General features: G+C 38.4%; 2 protein-coding genes across 2 annotated transcripts; one reads left to right on the forward strand and one right to left on the reverse strand.

Moving 5' to 3' along the window:
- Positions 1-937: 937 nt before the first annotated feature.
- Positions 938-13,745, reverse strand: ENKUR (enkurin, TRPC channel interacting protein). Its single transcript, XM_057384023.1, has 5 exons — positions 13,574-13,745; positions 9,874-10,019; positions 8,648-8,868; positions 6,679-6,825; positions 938-3,264 (listed from the first exon to the last, which is right to left on the reverse strand). Exons 1-5 carry the CDS (start codon positions 13,645-13,647, stop codon positions 3,091-3,093), a joined length of 762 nt encoding a protein of 253 aa, XP_057240006.1. The 5' UTR covers positions 13,648-13,745; the 3' UTR covers positions 938-3,090.
- A 21-nt stretch (positions 13,746-13,766) lies between these two features.
- Positions 13,767-19,630, forward strand: THNSL1 (threonine synthase like 1). Its single transcript, XM_057384035.1, is given in 3 exon segments — positions 13,767-13,928; positions 13,930-14,001; positions 16,248-19,630. Coding segments are annotated over 3 exon segments (2,466 nt in total). The 5' UTR covers positions 13,767-13,814; the 3' UTR covers positions 18,528-19,630.
- Positions 19,631-19,951: the final 321 nt, after the last annotated feature.

Genomic DNA, 19,951 nt, shown 5'->3' on the forward strand with positions numbered 1-19,951 from the left:
TTATGTTATTAATATTATAAGCATCCAAAAGCTGAGGATGAAAGTGTTTATCTAGGATTTCTATTAATCTGCATGTATGTGAAATTTTCTTATCTGAAAGATGTCTGCCCTCATTAGGGCTGAAATTGTTAGATATGCTATGTTCCCTGGCATGTATGCCAGGATTTAGGACTAGATTTTAGCTGTGTGGCAGAGCCGCAGTTTGCAGCAGCAGTTTGCAGTACCAGTTCACCACAAAAATATACAAAGGGCCRAAACATGCCCTCCTAAAATAAAACCTACCTACAGACACTATGGAAAATGAATTCAGTGAGGAATTTCTCCCATTTTTTCCAACAGAATTTTCCCCTTACTCTTTTGTGAGGGGAATGAGGAATCCTCCTGTGAGGAAGGTTCTGAAGAAGTGTCCCAGACTTAGTCCCCAGGAATGCATGCAGAGCCCAAAAAGCCGCCAYGGTCCAAGTTCAGCCACATGGAGCCCACATGCTCCTGCCAGAGGTGACACTTGCTCAGGGCAGCTCTATCGGAGCCACACAATCAGGAACTCCCTCTGTTTGTGACGATGCCATATCTGATCCTTTCCTTCCTGAATATAAATAGTTTCATTCTCAAGAACGGCCAGTGAGATATTAATCATAATTTCATGTTGCTATTTTTAAAAAATAGATACACAGCTTTGTCATGCACAACTTCCAACAGGAAATATTTTCACATTGTGGGAATGAATGTAACTCTTACTGACCAATAGAATATTCATGTCCCATTTTGCATGTTTTATTATGGTTATCCAATTTTATATGGACAATTTAAAATTACCAATTTTATAATTATGAAATACTGAAGCATTTTATTATAGTCTTGTTATTTCATTAATTATTAGTAACTGACTAGTGAATTTAAAGGATCTTTCAGCTGGTAATGTTATTTTTCAGCCTGTGGACAGACTTATTTCTGTTACTGTTTAATAGCTTTTATGAGGGAGCAACTCTATCAGAACAATTGAGTTTATTCACCGTTTTAATTTTGTTATACCCATGGTACATATTAGTTGATTCAAAAGCATTATATTTTCCATTACTGGCATTTCCTGAACATATAAATACAGAGTTACATTCYTTGGATTCAGTAAATTTATTTTGTCAAACTTCCCAGAGAGAGCTAAAGGGTAAGAATGTTATCCTTCTGCATGCATTTTCAATGATTTTCACTATAATATCCTTTTTCCATAATCAGAAGTGTTGGCAGGTCCCATAGAATACACACCAAAAGGAGTTACAGCCTCTCCATTAAGGTGACAGAAGCAATTCACATGTCTCATGAGGGGAACGTTCARCAGAGCTGTCTGTGAAGAGTTATATGAGGGTCACGAAAAAAAACCCACAGCACTGTTGAAAGACATTACTGACAGTCCACTGAGCTCCAGAAGGACATTGGCTTTTGTCTCTTCCTCTTCTGTTAAGCAGGAATACTTTTTGCATTCCTTCCCCTTTCACTCCCTAATTTACCAATAATATATTAATATCCTCAACAATTTTAAAAAGCAGTCATTTCTACTAGTGAATAATGAATGTTTCTAAGCATGGCCTAGCTGCTTATCCCAAATTTAAGRATAGGCCACCATCTACTTTACACTTCCATAAAATTAGCACTAATGATAAATGGAAGAACCAAATASAGATCCTAACCTAAATCAGCCATATAGTCTACCAACAAAAGCTGAGAGGGAGGCTGTGGGAATGCATGTTCTTTTGGAGTCAAATCCTTTTGTTTCAAGCCATAAGAAACAGCCTCTTCTGATTAAATTGCATTTCTCAAGGACAGCAGGTATTTCACTAGAAGATAATGTGACATGTTAAGTGCTAAAGTGTGGTTTTGTTAAAATATACAGTGTGTACATTTTACAAATCATCAGCTTTCTTCCAGCTTAAATCCTTAAAAAATAAACATGATTGCCTAACAATAAGTTACAAAGAACAAAATACACATTCCTGCTCACCCACAAGTTCCTAATGCATGTCACAGACAAGTATAAGATGCACAAGAAATATAGCCTAAAATCACTGTGAAGTCTTCAAAGCCATTCCCTAATAAATTCAGGAAAGGAACTTAATGTATGGGAAAATTTGGCTTTTCATAGCTTATTTCAAATTTTTTGCTTTATCCTTTGCTGGTGTCAGATATGATGATGTCACTGGTGGTGGTAGTGATTGACACCATAGAGAAAAAAACTGTGTTCTGAAAGGCTGAGAAAGGTCTTTTCTAATTTAAAAAAAATCTATGATTCTATGAAGCAAAGGTTAAGCAGTAGGAAAGAAAAACATTTTTTTTCTTCTATACAAACAATTGCAATAGTGTGCTGACATAATTTTTGTGTAAGTTTAAGCTCAGATGCTTGTATATTGCTTTCATTCTAACAGTACACACAATTCCAGTCAAAACACATTTTTCTAATTAAATTGCAGATTTAATATAATATTACAGAATTATGCACTTGTAAAAACACACAGCCAGCTATATGTGGTATCTGTATTGCATGAAGTCTATATTATTATAGGTTTCCACATTAAAAATTRGTCTTGGTAATAAAAAATGAGTACAGAAAATGTTATGCAGAAGCCAAGCTGTTTAGAAATACAATCTCTCAAGCTTTTAAGTAAAGCACAACTCTTTAATATGTATTCCAGAAGCCATTCCATTCTGAAGTATTTACCAAGCTGTCTTCGACAGCCAATTATTTCCCTTTGTTTTGGCTAGGCAAGGCAAGATGTACTCCAAACATATGAAGCAGTGTTTTATATACTTTTTGTATGATGCTTATAGAAATCTCAGTAGTTAATAAAAATTACAAAGAATAATAAATTAAATTCACTATTTATACTCAAAGTCTAGTTACGAATTTTATTTCAAAACATTTTGGGAATTGTACAGATGAGAGCTATATGCAACAACTTTTCTAAGAAGCTACATACTTAGTTGAGTATTTCCTTCTAAATAGTTGACAGTAGTGTCTTCTGAGAATTTAAAGAGGCACTTTTTGGAGAAAAGGGATAGAGAAGAAGGAGAAGAGAGGCAATATCTGAACAACAGTCCTTACACATTTGCAATGTAGACATCTTTGTGCTTCTCGATTGCTTCTATGTCATGTTCCAGTTGTCTCAGCTTTAATTCCAGCTCTTCTTTATGCATCCTCTTGTACCTGGTGTCTGTTAGTACTGGAAGTCTCTGAAATGCATTATTTAGGGCCTCCCAATTCTTTTTCAGTGCCTGATGCCATTACATGAAAAGGAAATATATGAGAAAAAATTAAAGTAAGAACAATATGTACATAAACTACTTGAGTTTATTTATGTTACATTTGCTAAGTGTCACACCAATGGAAAAATAATAGGTAAGTACACKAATAATGTGTAATCACCTTAACTGGACCAAATTAATTAAATCCCTAAGAGTTACAATACTTGGAACTCCAGCCAAAATTCAGCAAAATTCAGCGGCAGTTTCAGGCCATCTCACCACCAGCTTAGTTTTCTGTAATTGAGACTTTGTTCAGACCATGGTCACCGAACTGATTCCACAATACTTCTACATAGTACTTTGAAAAAAAACTGAATAATTGCATTCCTCTTCTAAACTACATTTACAATAACAACTACAGGCAATTTATTTATCGTTGGGACTAAAAACCTAACTGTCACTGACCCTACCAATAATAATTCCAGTAACTACTACCTCTCTTGAACACTACTGTGCAGAGAATTACCTTGCTAGATAAAGCAAGCCATATCTTCCATAAATAAAACCTCGAGATTAAAACTCTACCTTAAAAATTTAAAAATTCTATAATCCAAAACTTATTCATAAGCCTGTTAAGTTCACACCAGAAACAACTTTTATCCACCAAATATATGCTGAAAGGAACTAGACTGTGGTAGAAAAATAAAATTTAAATCTTGTCTTTATATCCTTCTTACAATTACTGCAACTATTGCTCTTACTTTCTCTCCTCAAAAGTATAATCAAAATCTATACATCCTATCCACACATATGTGAGGATTTAGTAGAGTTTAGTCAGTGCATCAAATGTCCTATATGGGTGAACTTAATAATCACACCTGACAAGCAACTGAGACAGCAATYAGTAAATAACATAACATGCCTATCAGTGAGGAAACACTTCACCAAAAGATTTATGGCTTTCAGTTCTGTTCATCTTAGAGGATATAATGAGGTATCYTCAAAAATAAAGAACTGAAGTTACTCTTGAGAAAAAAAGAACCAAAGTTTTCAACTCTGCTCCATAACTAAAACTGGATTCAATTGGCAGACTGATTTTATGGTACACTGTGATTTCCAGTCTCATGTCCTCCATTATTATTAAGSAGCTTTTCTCACAGACTGGCAATCTGATGAACATATTGAAGTTAAATTTAGAGGGTTTATTTTTACACATATTTAGCTTTGGAGATTGTTGTTTCTATTTCAGAACTCAAGGGCTCTATTGCTTAAAAGCTTGTCTTTTGTTGACTGCATGAATTAACAGAAAAAAATGAACTGTCCTGCCAACACTAAGAAAAACGTAATCTTTAATATTAACTAATACTTTAATTATTCAAACCAGTGTATTTATTGCATAACAATTTATGCTTTTACGTATTCTTATTAAGCAACATGAAGTGTTGTTCAGAAAGGTTATTCCAACAATCTTCATATACAAATGTCTACCTAAATTAAAAAACCCTACCTCTAGATGTGAAACTTAGAGCAACAAGGATATTTATTTACTGTCTTGTAATGATACTTGTCTATCCAAGGCTGTAAAGTACTTTGATAAAATTYATACTCTACCAGGCATCAGGTACAGTTTACAAATATATAGGCATAAAAGTAAATCTCATCTTTTCAAACATAGAAGAGTCATTCATAGATTCTTTAAATAATTCTTCATTGTGTACWTTAGTAAAAACTGGTTTGGAAATAATCGAAAACAGTGAATTTTAAAACATTAGAGAATACACTCATCAAATTTGCTCATTCCCCACCAARTGGAGAGATCAAAAGCAGATGACTAAAAATCTCCTTCACAGCTCCTCCAACAATGTAATATGCTGACCACTGTTACTATAGGCTAGATCACAAACTGAGTATCCAACTCTGTATATGGAATTCTAACACATACTGGATCAGTGAGAAATATACACTGCATTTATCAACATTCTCTTTTATTTTCATAAAATCCCAACCAAAGTAAGGATAATGGAGAGTTCAAAAAATGTTGGCACAAATTACTTCCCTTTATTTTTGTAAGGTCATGAGGCTTGACTTTGGTGTCAGGCATCTATTGCCACGTATTCTTTCAAATCAGATAGTGCACATGTGTTCACTAGCAATGTCAATTATTTTAAAGGACAGGAATTCCCATATGTCTACAGCTGAGCACTGGGTAGAAGCCACATACCCTGGGGACACTAATTCCTCCTGACAATATGAGTAAGCCCATGAAAGTGCAAACGTTTTTGAAAAAAAAAAAAATAAATAAATACTGAGTTAATAAAAACAATCCAAAAACTTAAAAATTTTAAAAGTACATTCCAGTATTTTAAAAATAGAGAAAATAATTTTCCTCAAACTAAATGCAGAATGGTGAGCAGCTGAACTACATGCTTTTTTTGCACGTATATTTTTGCTGCATAGTTAACTTGCTGGACCATCAGCTTGTCCCATGCCTTCCCCACCATAAAAATATTCTAATCTTCAAAACAGTATGCTGTTTTGTTCTTTATATCGCTGCCAATGCAACCCTCACCTCACTCCCATACACCTTCCTGCTTGTTGTATATGCCAAAGACACCATTGTGCTAGACATTTCAGACCTTGCCCATTAACCGCTTAATCTTGCAGGCAAGTTAGACACTGTTTTAGACACTGTTTTTTCTCTCTAGGTTTTTTTTTGGGGGGTACTCGGCATCTTGAGCTGTCCATCAATCAATTCATTTGTTTCAGGTGGACACTAAGAGCAAGTTATTAAGGGAAGACTGACAAACACATGTCATGTAAGCTTTATTTTCATAGGAAATTTGGCTAAAAAGTGGTCAGGAAAAATTCCAGTTCAAGGACAGGATATACTTTTAAAATGTCTCTTTTATGCTCTACTTCTTTTATGGTATTAATTCTCTTTAGAAAATCCTGTGCAATAAAAACTCTATGAAAGACAATATCCAAAACAGCTTGACAAAATACAAATTTTTCAGTCATAGTTATATGACTACAGTGCAATTTATTTCTGTTTTCTYTTTTTGCCACATTGTAAAACATGACTTTATGCTTTAATCAGCAAGGTAACAATGTGAAGACAGAAACTGCCAAYAAAAGGGCGAATATTCTACGTTTGGAAAAAAAATTGTATTTCTCCATAAGTATCTGCTCTTTGAAGTTTCACTGAAATTCCAAGTCATTAAGGCAGATAAGAATCAAACAGAATTAAAAACTGGATTAAAACTGTAGCTTAGATCGGTTCAATTGTTTACAATTGTTCCACAGCTCCATCTAGTGAAAAAGTAGCAAACTCATTCGTCTCACTTAAAAAAACAAAATAGTATACTTTTATTATTTATATGGACTTACACTACTTCATTTAATCTTTTGGACATGTTACTAATTACACTAAATCAAAATATGCACCTTCAAAATATTTGTCTTTTCTTCATCAGATAGACATTTCATAGCTTTCTTCTTGAGTTCCTCTAAGATGCTGGCCTCATATTCCTCCCTCTCTCTCTTAATTTCTTCATTTCTCCGTGTCACATACGTTGGTGTGACACCATAACTCTGTAAGCAAAAGGAAGAAGTTCCTTGTATGTGATTTGAAGGAAACAAAGAGATACCTGCCATCCATAATATATTACTATATTACATTTGCAAAAATAGCTTGAAATGACAATTTGTGCTACTGAGCACTAAAATTTTACTTCACCATGTTCTTAAAAGTTTCAAACATTATTATCTTTGTAGCCTGAACAAAATAAATAAATTCCTTCAATTTCTTTAAATAACCTTAGAAGACAACAGAATTCAGAAACTGAAATGTCTATAAGAATGGATGGTTGAGCAAGGAGTTTGAAGCCTATTTATGACGGTGAGCTATTTTACCTTTTTACATGATATCAGATTCTATGGACATGGAAACATTTCTTATAAAATTTCTTTGAAAGGTCTTCCTGCACTCTGGTTTTTGCTGAACATTGCAACATACAAAAATACATACATGAAAATTGGAATAGCTAAGAAGGATAAATTATCCCATATGGGATGTGTTTCTGAGAGGAAAAAAATAACGTCGGAATATCCGAAGATATCCTCAGATGTCCTTGGGGAAAACACATGTATATCGCCTTAACCTCTGTAAAATGAAGCTCATCTAACCAGAAGGTATCAGTGTGCCTTCTTTCTAMTAAACACAAAATCATTCACACATCTTTTAGTGTTAGGTAACACCATGAATAGCATTGTTGGTATACATGTTTAGCCGTGGAAAAGTACTACACAGACTTCAGGTCCTTTTTAGCATCTTCTCTGTCATGAGTTACGTCTTAAATGTCATCTCTCTTTTTTGGCATAATACTCTGTCATGAGTTACATGTTTAGATAAGCCAGAGTCTTGATACATCTTACTTTCCTGGGTAGGGGATGGACTGTTCTTGTGCTCAGAAGGTTTTCCCGAAAAGCATGTCAACTCTCTCAAGCTCTTTGCTTCTCAGAGCTGTCTCACATGGAGTCYTGAAGAAGCTGCTGTTTGCTCTCCTGAAGTACAGGGTCAGCACAAGTCGGTCCTCCCTGATGCTGAGCACGAGGGCATTGGAACAACTAACTACATGGCCTGTTCCAACCAGACTACAAYTGATTATCACACCCATGAACAATTCTTTCTTGTTTGGAAGTAGCAGAACTAGAGGAGCATAACCACTCGTTCGCTCATCCACCATCTATGAAGAAAGCTGCTGCTGATATGCTTCAGGAAACACTTCACATTGCTTTCATCCCATTGTCTTATGCTTTCTGCAGATATCAAGGAGAGAGCAGTCTTCCATAAGAAGCTGCTTTGTCATCTGAAGGTTTCCTCAAGTTGCTTAAAGAGATTTCATTCAGTTCCTCACCTTATTGGGTGSTCCATAACAAACACACTTTAGACAGTTGCTGGCCTTTCCTCTGATCCTGACCCACAGGCTCAACCAGCCTGTTGCAATTCCACAGAACTCCGCATATTTGAACATCTCCTTCACTCAAAGGGTAACCCACCTCTCTTCTTCCCTGCCAGTCTTTCCTAAGCAGCTAACATTCAAACWTCACAAAATTCTATGTCTCCCCATTAAACACTCCCTGGGTTCCCAATGCAAGACATATTGCCACTGTTTTAAAACAATCATTCTGCAAATTTTTTTGGCTGACAGCATAAGCAAATGAAAACAGAGCAAAGGCAAGGCACAAATCTAATGCCAGTGATTTCTTCTCGATGAATCAAGAGGTCTAACACAAACAGCTGTGGTATCTAAACATCTTAAAAAGAATAATAATTATTTCACAGGAGAATGCAACAGTGAATATAAAATAGGCATTGCTAATAGTAATTCCAATATAATTTAATAAAACTTACCTTTTTTTTAATGTATTTTGGAACAAGTCCAGAAGGTTCAAGGAGATATTTATCTCCCTGTCTTGTATCAACACAAAAAGGTCGAGGCTTTTTAGGCTCCCCTGTGATAACAGCAACTGCATTTTTATTTACAAAATCCTTGCTAATCCGAATAACTGGGTGGTATGTCCTCAGTGGCAATGTTGATGGACGCAATTTTTTTTCATCCTGTTCTTTTTTTCCTGTGAATAGAGCATGTAAAACATTCTCAGTAATAATCATGAGAAGCTTTTCAATTTCATGTTATTACACTTTTCAAAAGGCAAAAACTATGCACAGCGTTATATAAAAGTAGAACTCAACAGTATCTATAATGAAAGAATTGCCTGTCAATGAACTGTGATGTATGTTTATTTGGCCTAACAGAAGTTTCATAACCTAGGAAATACTATGTTGTTTCAGATGGGTTTTTCTTATATGTCACTTCTTTCCTCTTAACTGCAGTAGTACAAGACTTTTTTCAAATGTAATTATAACTACTTTTAGTAGAGGCACTTGTTATCAGAGCCCTTAGGCAATAATGGTCCYATCCAGTCTCAGCTGGCCTGTAGCCCGATTTTGCCTGATGGTCACTGGGACATTGACAGGACAGGCTTTCCTCACCACCCCACTCTGCYGCCTGCCTGACATGCCGGGACTGGACTGTCTTGGTGAGGTCTTTGCTGAGCCTGCACTGTGGCTGTCCTCAATGTCTGACTCGTCTCTCTGTAGAGAAAAGCCCTACTCTTGCTGCTCCCTAACCCCTGGAAACAAATTCTCACAATCCTCCTTTCAGAGAATAYAGAAACTCTACCATTTTAGTGTAATCTTTTCTCCAAGGCACCAACAGAAATTCAATAGTCTTCTGAGAAGTCTCACTTCTAGTGATCAATTAAGAATAATTATTTCCCATCATATTTCCCACTAGACTTGGGAAAATTCATTATCATTATCAGAAATAACAATTTGATTCAGGCTGTCTGAGTTCACGTTCTTTTTTGGCAGAAAACAAGCGTAACGTCACAAGTGACAAAGCTCATTCCTACAACAGCTGGTTTCCTGATTCTGACCCTATGAACCAGTACTTTCCTGGGGTTTGTTTTTACAACCTGATAGCTTGCCATAACTTAGTACTGTAGGACACACAGACTTAACTCTCTATTGTAAAAAAATACATTACATTGCATGTATTTTCTATCTACACTTACTTGGTGCTAGCTTGGGTTCCTTGGAATGTTTCAGCAGATAATCACTTGGAGATGGCACTGCAACTTTTGCTGGGCCCATAGTTTTCCACTGAGATTTATTTTTTTTTGCTTCATGTTTCACTAATGATCTGTATTTGGATACATACCTTAAGAGATTAAAAAATAGCCATAAAGAAGTTAAGGGTCAGAAAAATATTCAAAATATTCAAAATATTCAAAATACTCAAAAATATTCAAAGAACATACTTCTCTGCAGTAGCTCTGCAAAAGCCTACCCTGTTTTGCTATGAACTCTCTCCCAAACAAAGGCCATCATTCACACAGCCTCCATGCTGAGGCTAATGCCACTACTGCACTACAAATGAGTTTTCTGGTTCTGAAGTTAGTTTGCTTCTTCCTTCTGCTTTTGTGTCTCTGAGGTCAGGATTATCACACTTGGAAAAATGACTATCAAATATAAATACTGAACACAGACATTCTGAAAATCGACAAAATCCAAATTTTGGAAATATACTTGAGTATTGCTTGTATGAAATAATTATGGTACATGGTGTGATTCTTGGGGTGTCCTGTGCAGGGCCAGGAGTTGGACTYAAGGATGGGTCCSTTCCAACTCMGCATATTCTATGATTCTATGATTAATGCCTGAGAAAAGATGCCAAATGTAGTCAAGAATTGTACAGGATGTCCTTGATCATCAATTTTTCTATTACTGTCCCCTGTATCACTGTCTCAATGTTCATGTTGAACCATCTAATGTAGCCTCCTATGAGAGATTAGAAGAGATGGGTGAGTGCTCTAATATAGCACAGCACACTGCAGATTCTTTATATTACACAGATACAAACTACGATCCTGAACAATGGTAATCAGTGGTGGGTTTGGCACTGAAACAGCTGATRTGAAAATCAGTAACGGCTCAAACATGAAAAGCTGTATGCACATGATATGCACACACTGCTGTTTCTGTCTAATGTTGCATATGGCRTGGTAACTTCTGCTTTAATCAAAATCTCCAAAAGAAGCCAAATGCTGATCATCAGCTGATTAGCAACATCTTGCCTCTGTCTGAAGTATTGARCTGTCACAGATGTTTGCCTGAGAAAGCAGAACTTCCTGCTCCTGAAGTAAAGACTCCCTCACTGYATTTTTAAAATCTGTCCATCTTTAGAAAACCTATCATATTAATTTATGATAGGTAGAAGCTTATGAAAAACTATGCTTCTTTACAGTAAAAACCCACGTTTATAAAAGAAACTATACCATGTTTTCAAGTAAGGATAAAAAAGAAGAACAAAAMCGACTACATACAGTGCAACCCATTCTATGGAAATACTGAAATAGGAAAAAAGAAAACATGTATTGATGGGCCACTGAGGGTGCATCATAGTGGCAACACTGATAAAAGCTCTTGCCCATGAGCTGCAAAAGTCCGATACATGTATTTGTACTTGATCATGATATTAGAATAYGTCACAAGACTTCATTAAAATTGCAGAGTTGTTTCGTCTTTTGGTCTCCAAAATCAGAGAGAGGATTATGTACATAAGATTATATATAACTCCTGGAATACTCTTARTTATAAGGAATGAGGTTTTATTTAATTTTTTTCTGTAAAATTCATGGCAAGCAGCTATAAACGTTGCACATACCCACCAAACTGATTAACAGTATTCTGCACCATTTCTAGGAGCTCCATTGTAAGCACACGGGAAAGAAAGGCACTGACTTTATGAGAAGTTTGACCTAGTGGGGTCAACATTTCTGGAATGAGAAGACACTGAGTTTCTTACATATTGGCATGGTAAAGACATCATTTGTAGACAGCTATAGGTATCCCTTTGGAAAAAAAAAGTGGGGCAGCTGTTATCTTTTCAGTGACTTTCCAGGCCAAGAAAGTGGCTGAATGCCACACACCAATAGGTTAGAGGGTTTGCAAGGAAGAAAAAGTTATGGGAAGCATCAGAGTCTCATCTGTTCCGAAAAAGTTATGGGAAGCATCAGAGTCTCATCTGTTCCGAAAAAGTTATGGGAAGCATCGGAGTCTCATCTGTTCCCCATTTAGGAAGGGGAAAAAAAGACTATATATCTGTAAGAAGACAGAAGATAACACCTATTCCTTAGGTGTCATCTTGGGACACCAAAGTTAGGGAAAATGAGGATGTTTGCTGTGGTTTCATGAGTAGTACCAGTTCACTTGAGARAAAAATATAAATTATTTCATTTGGTAAAAAAAAACCCCAAACAACAAACTASGTTTTGTATGCATTAGCTAAAACTGGTCAGACAGATCACAGGTTCAACACTCCTGTTACAGCGGAGTATTTGTCACATTGTAAACCAAAGCGGGAAGGTGGTGACAACAGAAGTCAGTRAGATCAGAAGTGGATTTAGTCAGATTATATCCAAACCAAGGAATCTCTKGCCTAAACTGAACCTGATGGTCATGGAGTATCCCATTCCTATCCTAATACCAATCAGAGATTTGATTTAGTGTGCATGCCCTGACATACTGTTCTTTAACCTTCCTCTGTCTTCAAAAGTATCTCAGTCCAAAAGTATATCCATTCACAATACAAACAAACAAGAGTAAAAAAATCTATTTTTACATGGAAGACTCAGAACTAGGAATCTCACAAGTCTGAATCCTTTTACCTGAAACAGGATAACTATCTTTGTTCTARTGAGCATCACTGATACATCTACTTATTTTAAAGCTATTTAGTTATGACCTACATTACCCTTTCACTGAAGGTGCTAAGAGTAACAGCCTTCTTTTATATRAATAGGGACTTGGAAAAACAACATCTCTGCATAACTCTTGGCAAACCACCTTTAGAGGTAAGAAGTAAGAAAGGAAAGCAAAAGAAACAGTGTCAGAGGACACACCTGACACATGGGAAGTATTGAAATTGGAACTCTGAACTTTTCAGCTACTCACTGAGAAATTGTTGTAAGTAAAAATAACAAAGATGTCACRTAACTCCTGTGCACAGGAGTGCTTTGTAAACTACCAACTAAAAAGATGTCACTAAAGACACTAAATTTRCCATCACTTCACGGAGCAGATTGTAAACCCTCAGATCRCAAACCACAGAATCAATTAGRTTGGAAAAGACCTCTGAATTAYCGAGTCCAAGCTAGGACCTATCACCTTCCTGTCAACCAGACCACGGCACTGTGTATTTCYTYAAACACCTCCCGGGACGGGGACTCCACCACCTTCCTGGGCAGCCCCTTCCAGTATGTAATCACTCTTCTTTATGAAGAATTYCGTACTAATGTCCAAACTGARCCTCCCCTGGTGCAGCTGAGGCCATGTCTTCTCGTCCTATCATTAACTGCCGGGGAAAAGAGGCAAACTCCCMCCCGGCTGCACCCTTCTTTCAGGGAGTCGTAGAGAACGGTAAGGGCACCCCTGARCCTCCTCTTCTCCAGGCTAAACACCCCCAGCTCCCTCAGCTTCTCCTCATAGGACTTGTGCTCGAGACCCTTTACCAGCTTCGTTGTCCTCTGGACAAGTTCCAGCACCTCAGTGTCTTTCCTGCTGTTAGTGACTCTTACAGAGGAGGAGTAACGATGTACAAACTATTTGGGTTTTTTTTTTTTGGTTTTTTTTTTAATACTTGTTACCCGTTAGATATACTGCCTTGCCAGAACCAGCCGCCCTAACTGCAAGGGCTCCATCACGCCCACATACCTGGGAGTTTTGCCGGGCTGCTTTGGAGACGGCGCGGGGTCACCGACGCCCTCCTGGGCACTCTGCGAGGCCATGCGCCCGCCGCAGAACCCCRGGCACGGGGAAGCACCTGCCTGTTTTGTAAGGCTCTGGGCCCGCTGAGAGGTCTGGACACGGCCAAGTGCCGCCTAGCCAAGGGGCTCGGGGCGGGGCCCTGTGGCTGTTGTCAGTTACCGGGGAAACCCGTTACGGGAACGGCGCCATGAGGGGCGGGGCCTGCGCGGCCGCCGCCACCTGCCCCAGCGCGGGGAGCGGAATGGCTGCGCAGGCGCGGCTGCTCCCGGGGCCGCGCGGCGCGGCGCGAGCGCACGGCGCGCGGGGGGAGCCCGGGCGCGCCGGGCCGTTGGACTGCGCGTGCGCGGTACCTGTGGCAGCGCCCCCGCCGGTACGTGCGCGCGCCGCGCTGAGGGCGCCGGGGGCGGGGGTGGAAGCAGCCAGGACAGGGGGGCTGGAACGGGGCGGGACGGGACGGGTCGGGTCAGGTCGGGTCGGGTCAGATCGGATCAGATCAGATCAGGTCAGGTCAGGACAGGACGGGATGGGTCACGGCAGGGCAGCACAGGGGCTCCGCCGCTGCTCGCGAGCGGAGGTCGCAGCCCGCAGCCCCGGGCCGTGCTGGCCGGGTGGGTGGGTGCGGTCCGACCGGCTCGTGCCCTCCTCCTGTTCGCGCCTGGACGCATTCAGGGAGCYGCTGCAGAAGCTTGGTTTGGAGGCTGGTTTTGGGTCTAGCCRAGTAAAAAGGCCCAGTTTTCACTAGAGCGCCTGTCAGCGGCAGTGGTTGTTAAAACTGTGGGTCGTGGCTAACGATGTGTCGGTGCTGTCCACCGCCGTGTGAAGGGTCGAGGCATATTGCCAAAGCAAAATGTCTCTGGAGGCATGGGTGTGAGGTCTGCTGCAACAACCCCACCCGTCTGACATAGCGTTTGTATCTATGGGTGGGTGGATCATTTGAGCTGTTTTTAATGTTGAAATTTGCCAGTGGACAAAAAATTAAATAAGGGGTTATATTAAAGGGTATAAGGGGTATTATACAGGCTTCTGTACATGTACTTTATGTGGGTGGGTGCWAAATTGGGTTACACTGGAATAGCTTGAAATGAGGAGCTAAATAAAGGAATCATCAGCAAGATTTTGCACCAGAATAACTTAAGTTGATTTTAAACAATACCTAAGGCCTAAATTTGTAAGGCAGCCTAGATATTACACCCATTATTTGTGTAGTGCACACCAAGCGACTGCGGCTCAAGTTAATTTGTAGTGGAGCAGGACACGGCAGGCAGGGCACTGTRCTTGGCATGGTTTTCACTCCTTTAGTGCACACTCACGATGCTTGAAGTGTTTTTTACGTTCAAGAAATAAAGTCATTAAAATATTATCTCTATGTTTTTTGGGTTTATTTGCTCCTGTATATAACTTCTTTACATCTGCAAGTTTAATATGAAGATCTTCTTCTGTCCCTAAAAGGAACATATACATCTTTCTGTATGTACTAGGGTGCATTACCATTGCAGTACTAGCTTTAGCGTAATACTGGATATTACTCTTCGCAGTTTGTTTTTCCTTTTTAATAACTATTGCAATAAAGCCTTACATCTACACAGGATGATCCCCTTATACTTTACAAGGACTGGGCAAAAAAAACCAAAACTGTACAGTATGGTATGCCTATCTTTACCCTGATCTCTGCCTTATAATTACAGCATATTCACCTGGTCGCAACATTGGGTGCAAACACGGAAACTTAATGTTTGTAAGCTCAACTTATAGAGGTGAGCAAATGCTCTTCCCTCTGATCCCCTCTCAGTTCTAGGGAGATTTTGAGAGTCTTTTCCCCTTTACTCTAAACATCGCAGACAAATAATGTGCTCCGATTAGTGCTGAATTTAATGTGCAAAGCACAACGTTGGGAGTTTATTTCTCTGTGGGAAACCTGTGATTCTTACTCTTTTTGTGGGTGGAGTGTCCTCATGATTTTTCTCTCTGTATCTGTGTCTCTCTCCTTCCTTCTACCTGCAAATTACATTCAATACAATTACAGTATAGGAATTCTTCAAAAATCCCTTGCTTGGTTTGCCTTCCCTTCAGAAGAGATTTGAATGCCAACTCATCCAGCCTTGCTGTTGCAAAAGACTGTGAGTTACCTGTGTATTTAAGTTGCATTTGTTTTTATAGAAAATATTTAAAAAAATCAAATTTTTCTTGGGTGGTGGGACAAATGCATATTTTGTTAAGATTTTGATTACAAGAAGGTAATCAAGTGAATTGTTACTTATAAATGTGTAGTTAAAAGCAAGTCTACTAGAAGAAAAACTAATTGACTTTGAATTCCTATAAGCAATATTATTTGCAACCAGTATTATAGTTTTAGGTTTGCATGTCTTTATTTACCTTGAGGACATGGACTGTTTGAAGTTGGATTTGTCTGTGGAAGCAAGCTGGAACTATGCAGGAGGGGGGAATGAGTCTTACACTGAAAAATACCTCCTTTGCACTGATGAAATCGTAGCTGGATTTATGTTTGAAGTCTTGTTCTAAATTTTATATCCTTGAGGATTTTTTCCTAGGTGTTTGCTGAAGGGCTAGTTACTGTTTATTATTTGTTTGTTTGTTTGTTTGTTTTCTTTTCTTTCTGAAGCACTTAAGAGGATTGTCAAGCTGTCTTGAAAAAAACCCTGCAATCACTCATCAGAAAATGTTTCACATTTTCCGGTATCAGCCTTTAAGACTAATAACCCAAAAAAGTCTTTCCAGCATGTGTTTAAAACTGATGCTTTCAAGACCTGTTGCATTTGTACAGATATGGAAGTCCTGGTTCTCAAGTCATTCTCTTCTTGGAAAGAAAAATATTATCCTGATGGGACCTCCAGGTGCTGGGAAAACAACAGTTGGGAGAATAATAGGCCAGAAACTAGATTGYCCTGTCATAGATATAGATGATGATGTCCTTGAAACAACCTGGAACATGAGTGTGTCAGAAAAACTGCAGGATGTTGGTTATGAGGAATTTCTAGAGGAGGAAGGAAAAGCCCTGTTGAAGTTCTCAGCATCTGGAAGTGTAATTTCCCTTAGTGGGTCCAATCCAATGCATGCTGCTGGCATGCAGCACATGAAGAAAAGTGGAATAGTTGTGTATCTGGATGTGCCCGCAAGAGTCATCATGAGCAGGCTGAAATCAATGGAAGTGGATCGTATCGTGGGCCTGTCTCCTGGTGTTTCTCTMAAGGACATACTTCAGTTTAGGAAGCAGTTCTACAAAAGGTGGTTTGACATCCGTGTTCTCTGTGGAGGGGATATTGCAGCAGAGGTTGTAGCAGAAAAGGTTCTTGATGCTGTGAAGAGATACCAAGACTCAGAACTGGAAACTTTCATTTCAACTCGGTCTGGTGGGACTGGAAGGAGTATGGRAGAAGACTCTCACAAATATTTCAGTGACGTTGTCACTCAGGGCTTAGCCCTTGATGGAGGACTCTTTGTTCCTGAGAGAGGACTTCCAAAATTCACTGCTGAAGAATGGCAAAGTCTGATAGAAGCAACTTACACTGAAAGAGCCCAGGTGATATTAGAAAGATGCATACATCCTGCTGATATTCCTGCTTCTAAACTGGCAGAAATTATTGAAACTGCTTATGGAGAAAACTTTAGTTGTTCTAAAATTGCCCCAGTTAGGCATCTGGCAGGCAATCAGTTTCTTCTTGAGTTATTTCATGGACCAACAGCATCATTTAAAGATTTTGCACTACAGTTGGTGCCACATTTATTTGCCTACTGCATTCCCAAAACCTGCAATTACTTGGTTCTGGTAGCTACTTCTGGGGACACAGGGAGTGCTGTTCTAGATGGCTTTAGTCGTCTCCATGACACTGACAAACAGAGAATTGCTCTGGTGAATTTTTTTCCTGAGGATGGAGTAAGCCCAATTCAAAAATCACAGATGATTGCCTGTCAGAAAGAAAATGCTTGGTCAGTGGGTGTCAAATCTGATTTTGATTTTTGCCAGACAGCTATAAAGCAAATCTTTACTGATTCTGATTTTACTGGCTTTCTTACAGTAGAATATGGAACAGCTTTAGCTGCAGCAAATTCCATAAACTGGGCACGACTGCTTCCTCAGATTGTTTATCAYGCCTCTGCATACCTTGATCTTGTTCATCAAGGTATTATTTCATTTGGAAGCCCTGTAGATATTTGCATTCCTACRGGAAACTTTGGCAACATATTAGCTGCTTTCTATGCTAAAATGATGGGAATTCCTATTAGAAAATGTATTTGTGCTTCCAATGAAAACAATATTTTGACTGACTTTATAAGAACAGGTGTTTATGATTTGAGGGGAAGAAAATTAATTTCCACTTTTTCACCAGCAGTAGATATTTTGAAGTCCTCCAATCTTGAGCGATACTTACACCTGATTGCTAATGAAGATGGACAACTGGTGACACAATTATTTAATCAGCTGGAAAATCAGGGCCACTTCCAGCTACGTAAAGATCTACTTGGAAAGCTTCAGCAGGACTTWGTGGCTGGCTGGTGCTCTGAAGAGGACTGTCTAGCTGCCATTCACTCTGTGTACACTACTACAGGATACATTTTGGATACACACACAGCTGTTGCTAAAGTAGTTGCAGATCGATTACAAGATAGAACTTGCCCAATTATTATTTCATCTACAGCTCATTATTCTAAGTTTGCACCTGCTATCTTGAGGGCCTTGAGGATTGCAGAAATAAATCAGAATCCATTAAGTCAGCTTCACTTGCTGAGTTCTTACAGCGCTCTGCCTCCAATCCACTGGGGCCTATTAGAGACCCTGAAAAAGACAGGAAATGGGAATCACCAYGTCTGTGCTGCTGATAYGAGTGTGCTGATGTTCCATATCGAAAACTTAATTCAAAATCATTTTATGAAAGTTTTTTGAGCARCTGATCCAAYGTCCACAATTGCAATACCTTAACAAGCTGCATGTTTTACTAAAGCCATTATTCATCTGGCCTGTGTSGAGTCCACAGCATATCACAGTTTTATATTCAGTTGTCAAGCTTTCAACAGTATTTGTAAGTAACATGTGTGAGATTTCTAGTGGCAGTGAAAGGTTGTGAATTGAGAGTGTAAAAAACTGGAATACCATTTTGCAGGTCATACACAGTAGACATGCCAGCACTGCTGGCTTTCCTTAGCAATGCTGTCTCCTTCACAAGCCTGAAGCATCCCCCATGGAAGGAGGCAGATAATGAAGTCTGACCTTTTTGGAACTAATAGCTCTGCTTTTGTTGCAACAATGATGTGAACCTTTGGTCACTGGATGTTTAATTAAACTTTAACTCATTTCACTTGGGACACTGAAACATAATAAGGTACTATAATGGTGTTCATATGTTACTAATGAGGGTTGATTTCACTACAAAGATTAAAGTATCCTTGTATTGTTAATCCTTGAACCACTGAATTTTGTGATGTATTACCTCCTTGTATAATATTTTTTATATATTGTGACGCCAGTGTCTAAGTAAAAAAATCTGGTAATTTTGTTTGTAACACCTTTTTCTCCCAAATATTTTCCTGTGTCAAATAGAATACCTARTTCAAAATTTTTAATATATTTGAGGTGTGACTCTTCCTCCAGTGTCCTGTAGTCTCTTTCCTTGACATTTTTTATTTGTACTTTTAACTTTAGAATTGTTTTTTAGTACTATTGAAGAATTTTCTAGTAGTAACAGCAGTCTTGTTAAATAGGAACCAGACTTCACCATTTATTTACATATCTTTTTGTATTGTGTTTTGTCTTTGACATCATATAGCTTTTCTTGTTCTAATTACTTATGTTTTCATGTTTTTCTTAAGTTMATTTCCTTGGTGTTCTATTCTATTCATGCTTTGCATTAATTAGTTAAGAAAGAAGCTTCCCAAATTGCTTGGCTTCTCATCAAAGAGAGTGAAGGATAAATTTGAGTGTGATAGCATCAGGAGTGTTCATTATGTAACCTAAAATAGATCTATGTGGTTTTAATAATGACAGGCTCTTGGCTGTTTTTTTGTTTTTTTTTTTTTTTTGTAAGGAAAAATAATAGAGTCGATTGTCCGAGGAAGTCATGTGGTTATGGACAAATGTATTCTGCTAATTGAAGATTATATTTTGTGAGGACATAAATTAAACTACATTTAACATTATTAGAAAYGGTTAAATGATGTATTGGAAGTTTTGAGTGGCATGCAGTTGGAGATAGAGAGCTAAGAGTCTTCAGACGTGAGGATATATACCTATGGGAAGTTGTGTTTCCCACTAAGATTCAAATCTGGTAATTGATAACATTTTTTTTTGCCTCTTCAATAGACAACATTTTC

The sequence above is a fragment of the Malurus melanocephalus genome, unplaced genomic scaffold (genome assembly GCF_030028575.1).
Source record: "Malurus melanocephalus ecotype Western Australia unplaced genomic scaffold, MMel_1.1 scaffold_14, whole genome shotgun sequence".
NCBI classification, from domain to species: domain Eukaryota; kingdom Metazoa; phylum Chordata; class Aves; order Passeriformes; family Maluridae; genus Malurus; species Malurus melanocephalus.

Coding starts and splice junctions, on each gene's coding strand:
- ENKUR (XM_057384023.1), bottom strand. CDS start 13,647: ATGGCCTCGCAGAGTGCCCAGGAGGGCGTCGGTGACCCCGCGCCGTCT. Junction 10,020..13,573: donor CAGCCCGGCAAAACTCCCAG/GTATGTGGGCGT, acceptor TAATCTCTTAAG/GTATGTATCCAAATACAGAT. Junction 3,265..6,678: donor AAAAGACAAATATTTTGAAG/GTGCATATTTTG, acceptor TAATGGCATCAG/GCACTGAAAAAGAATTGGGA.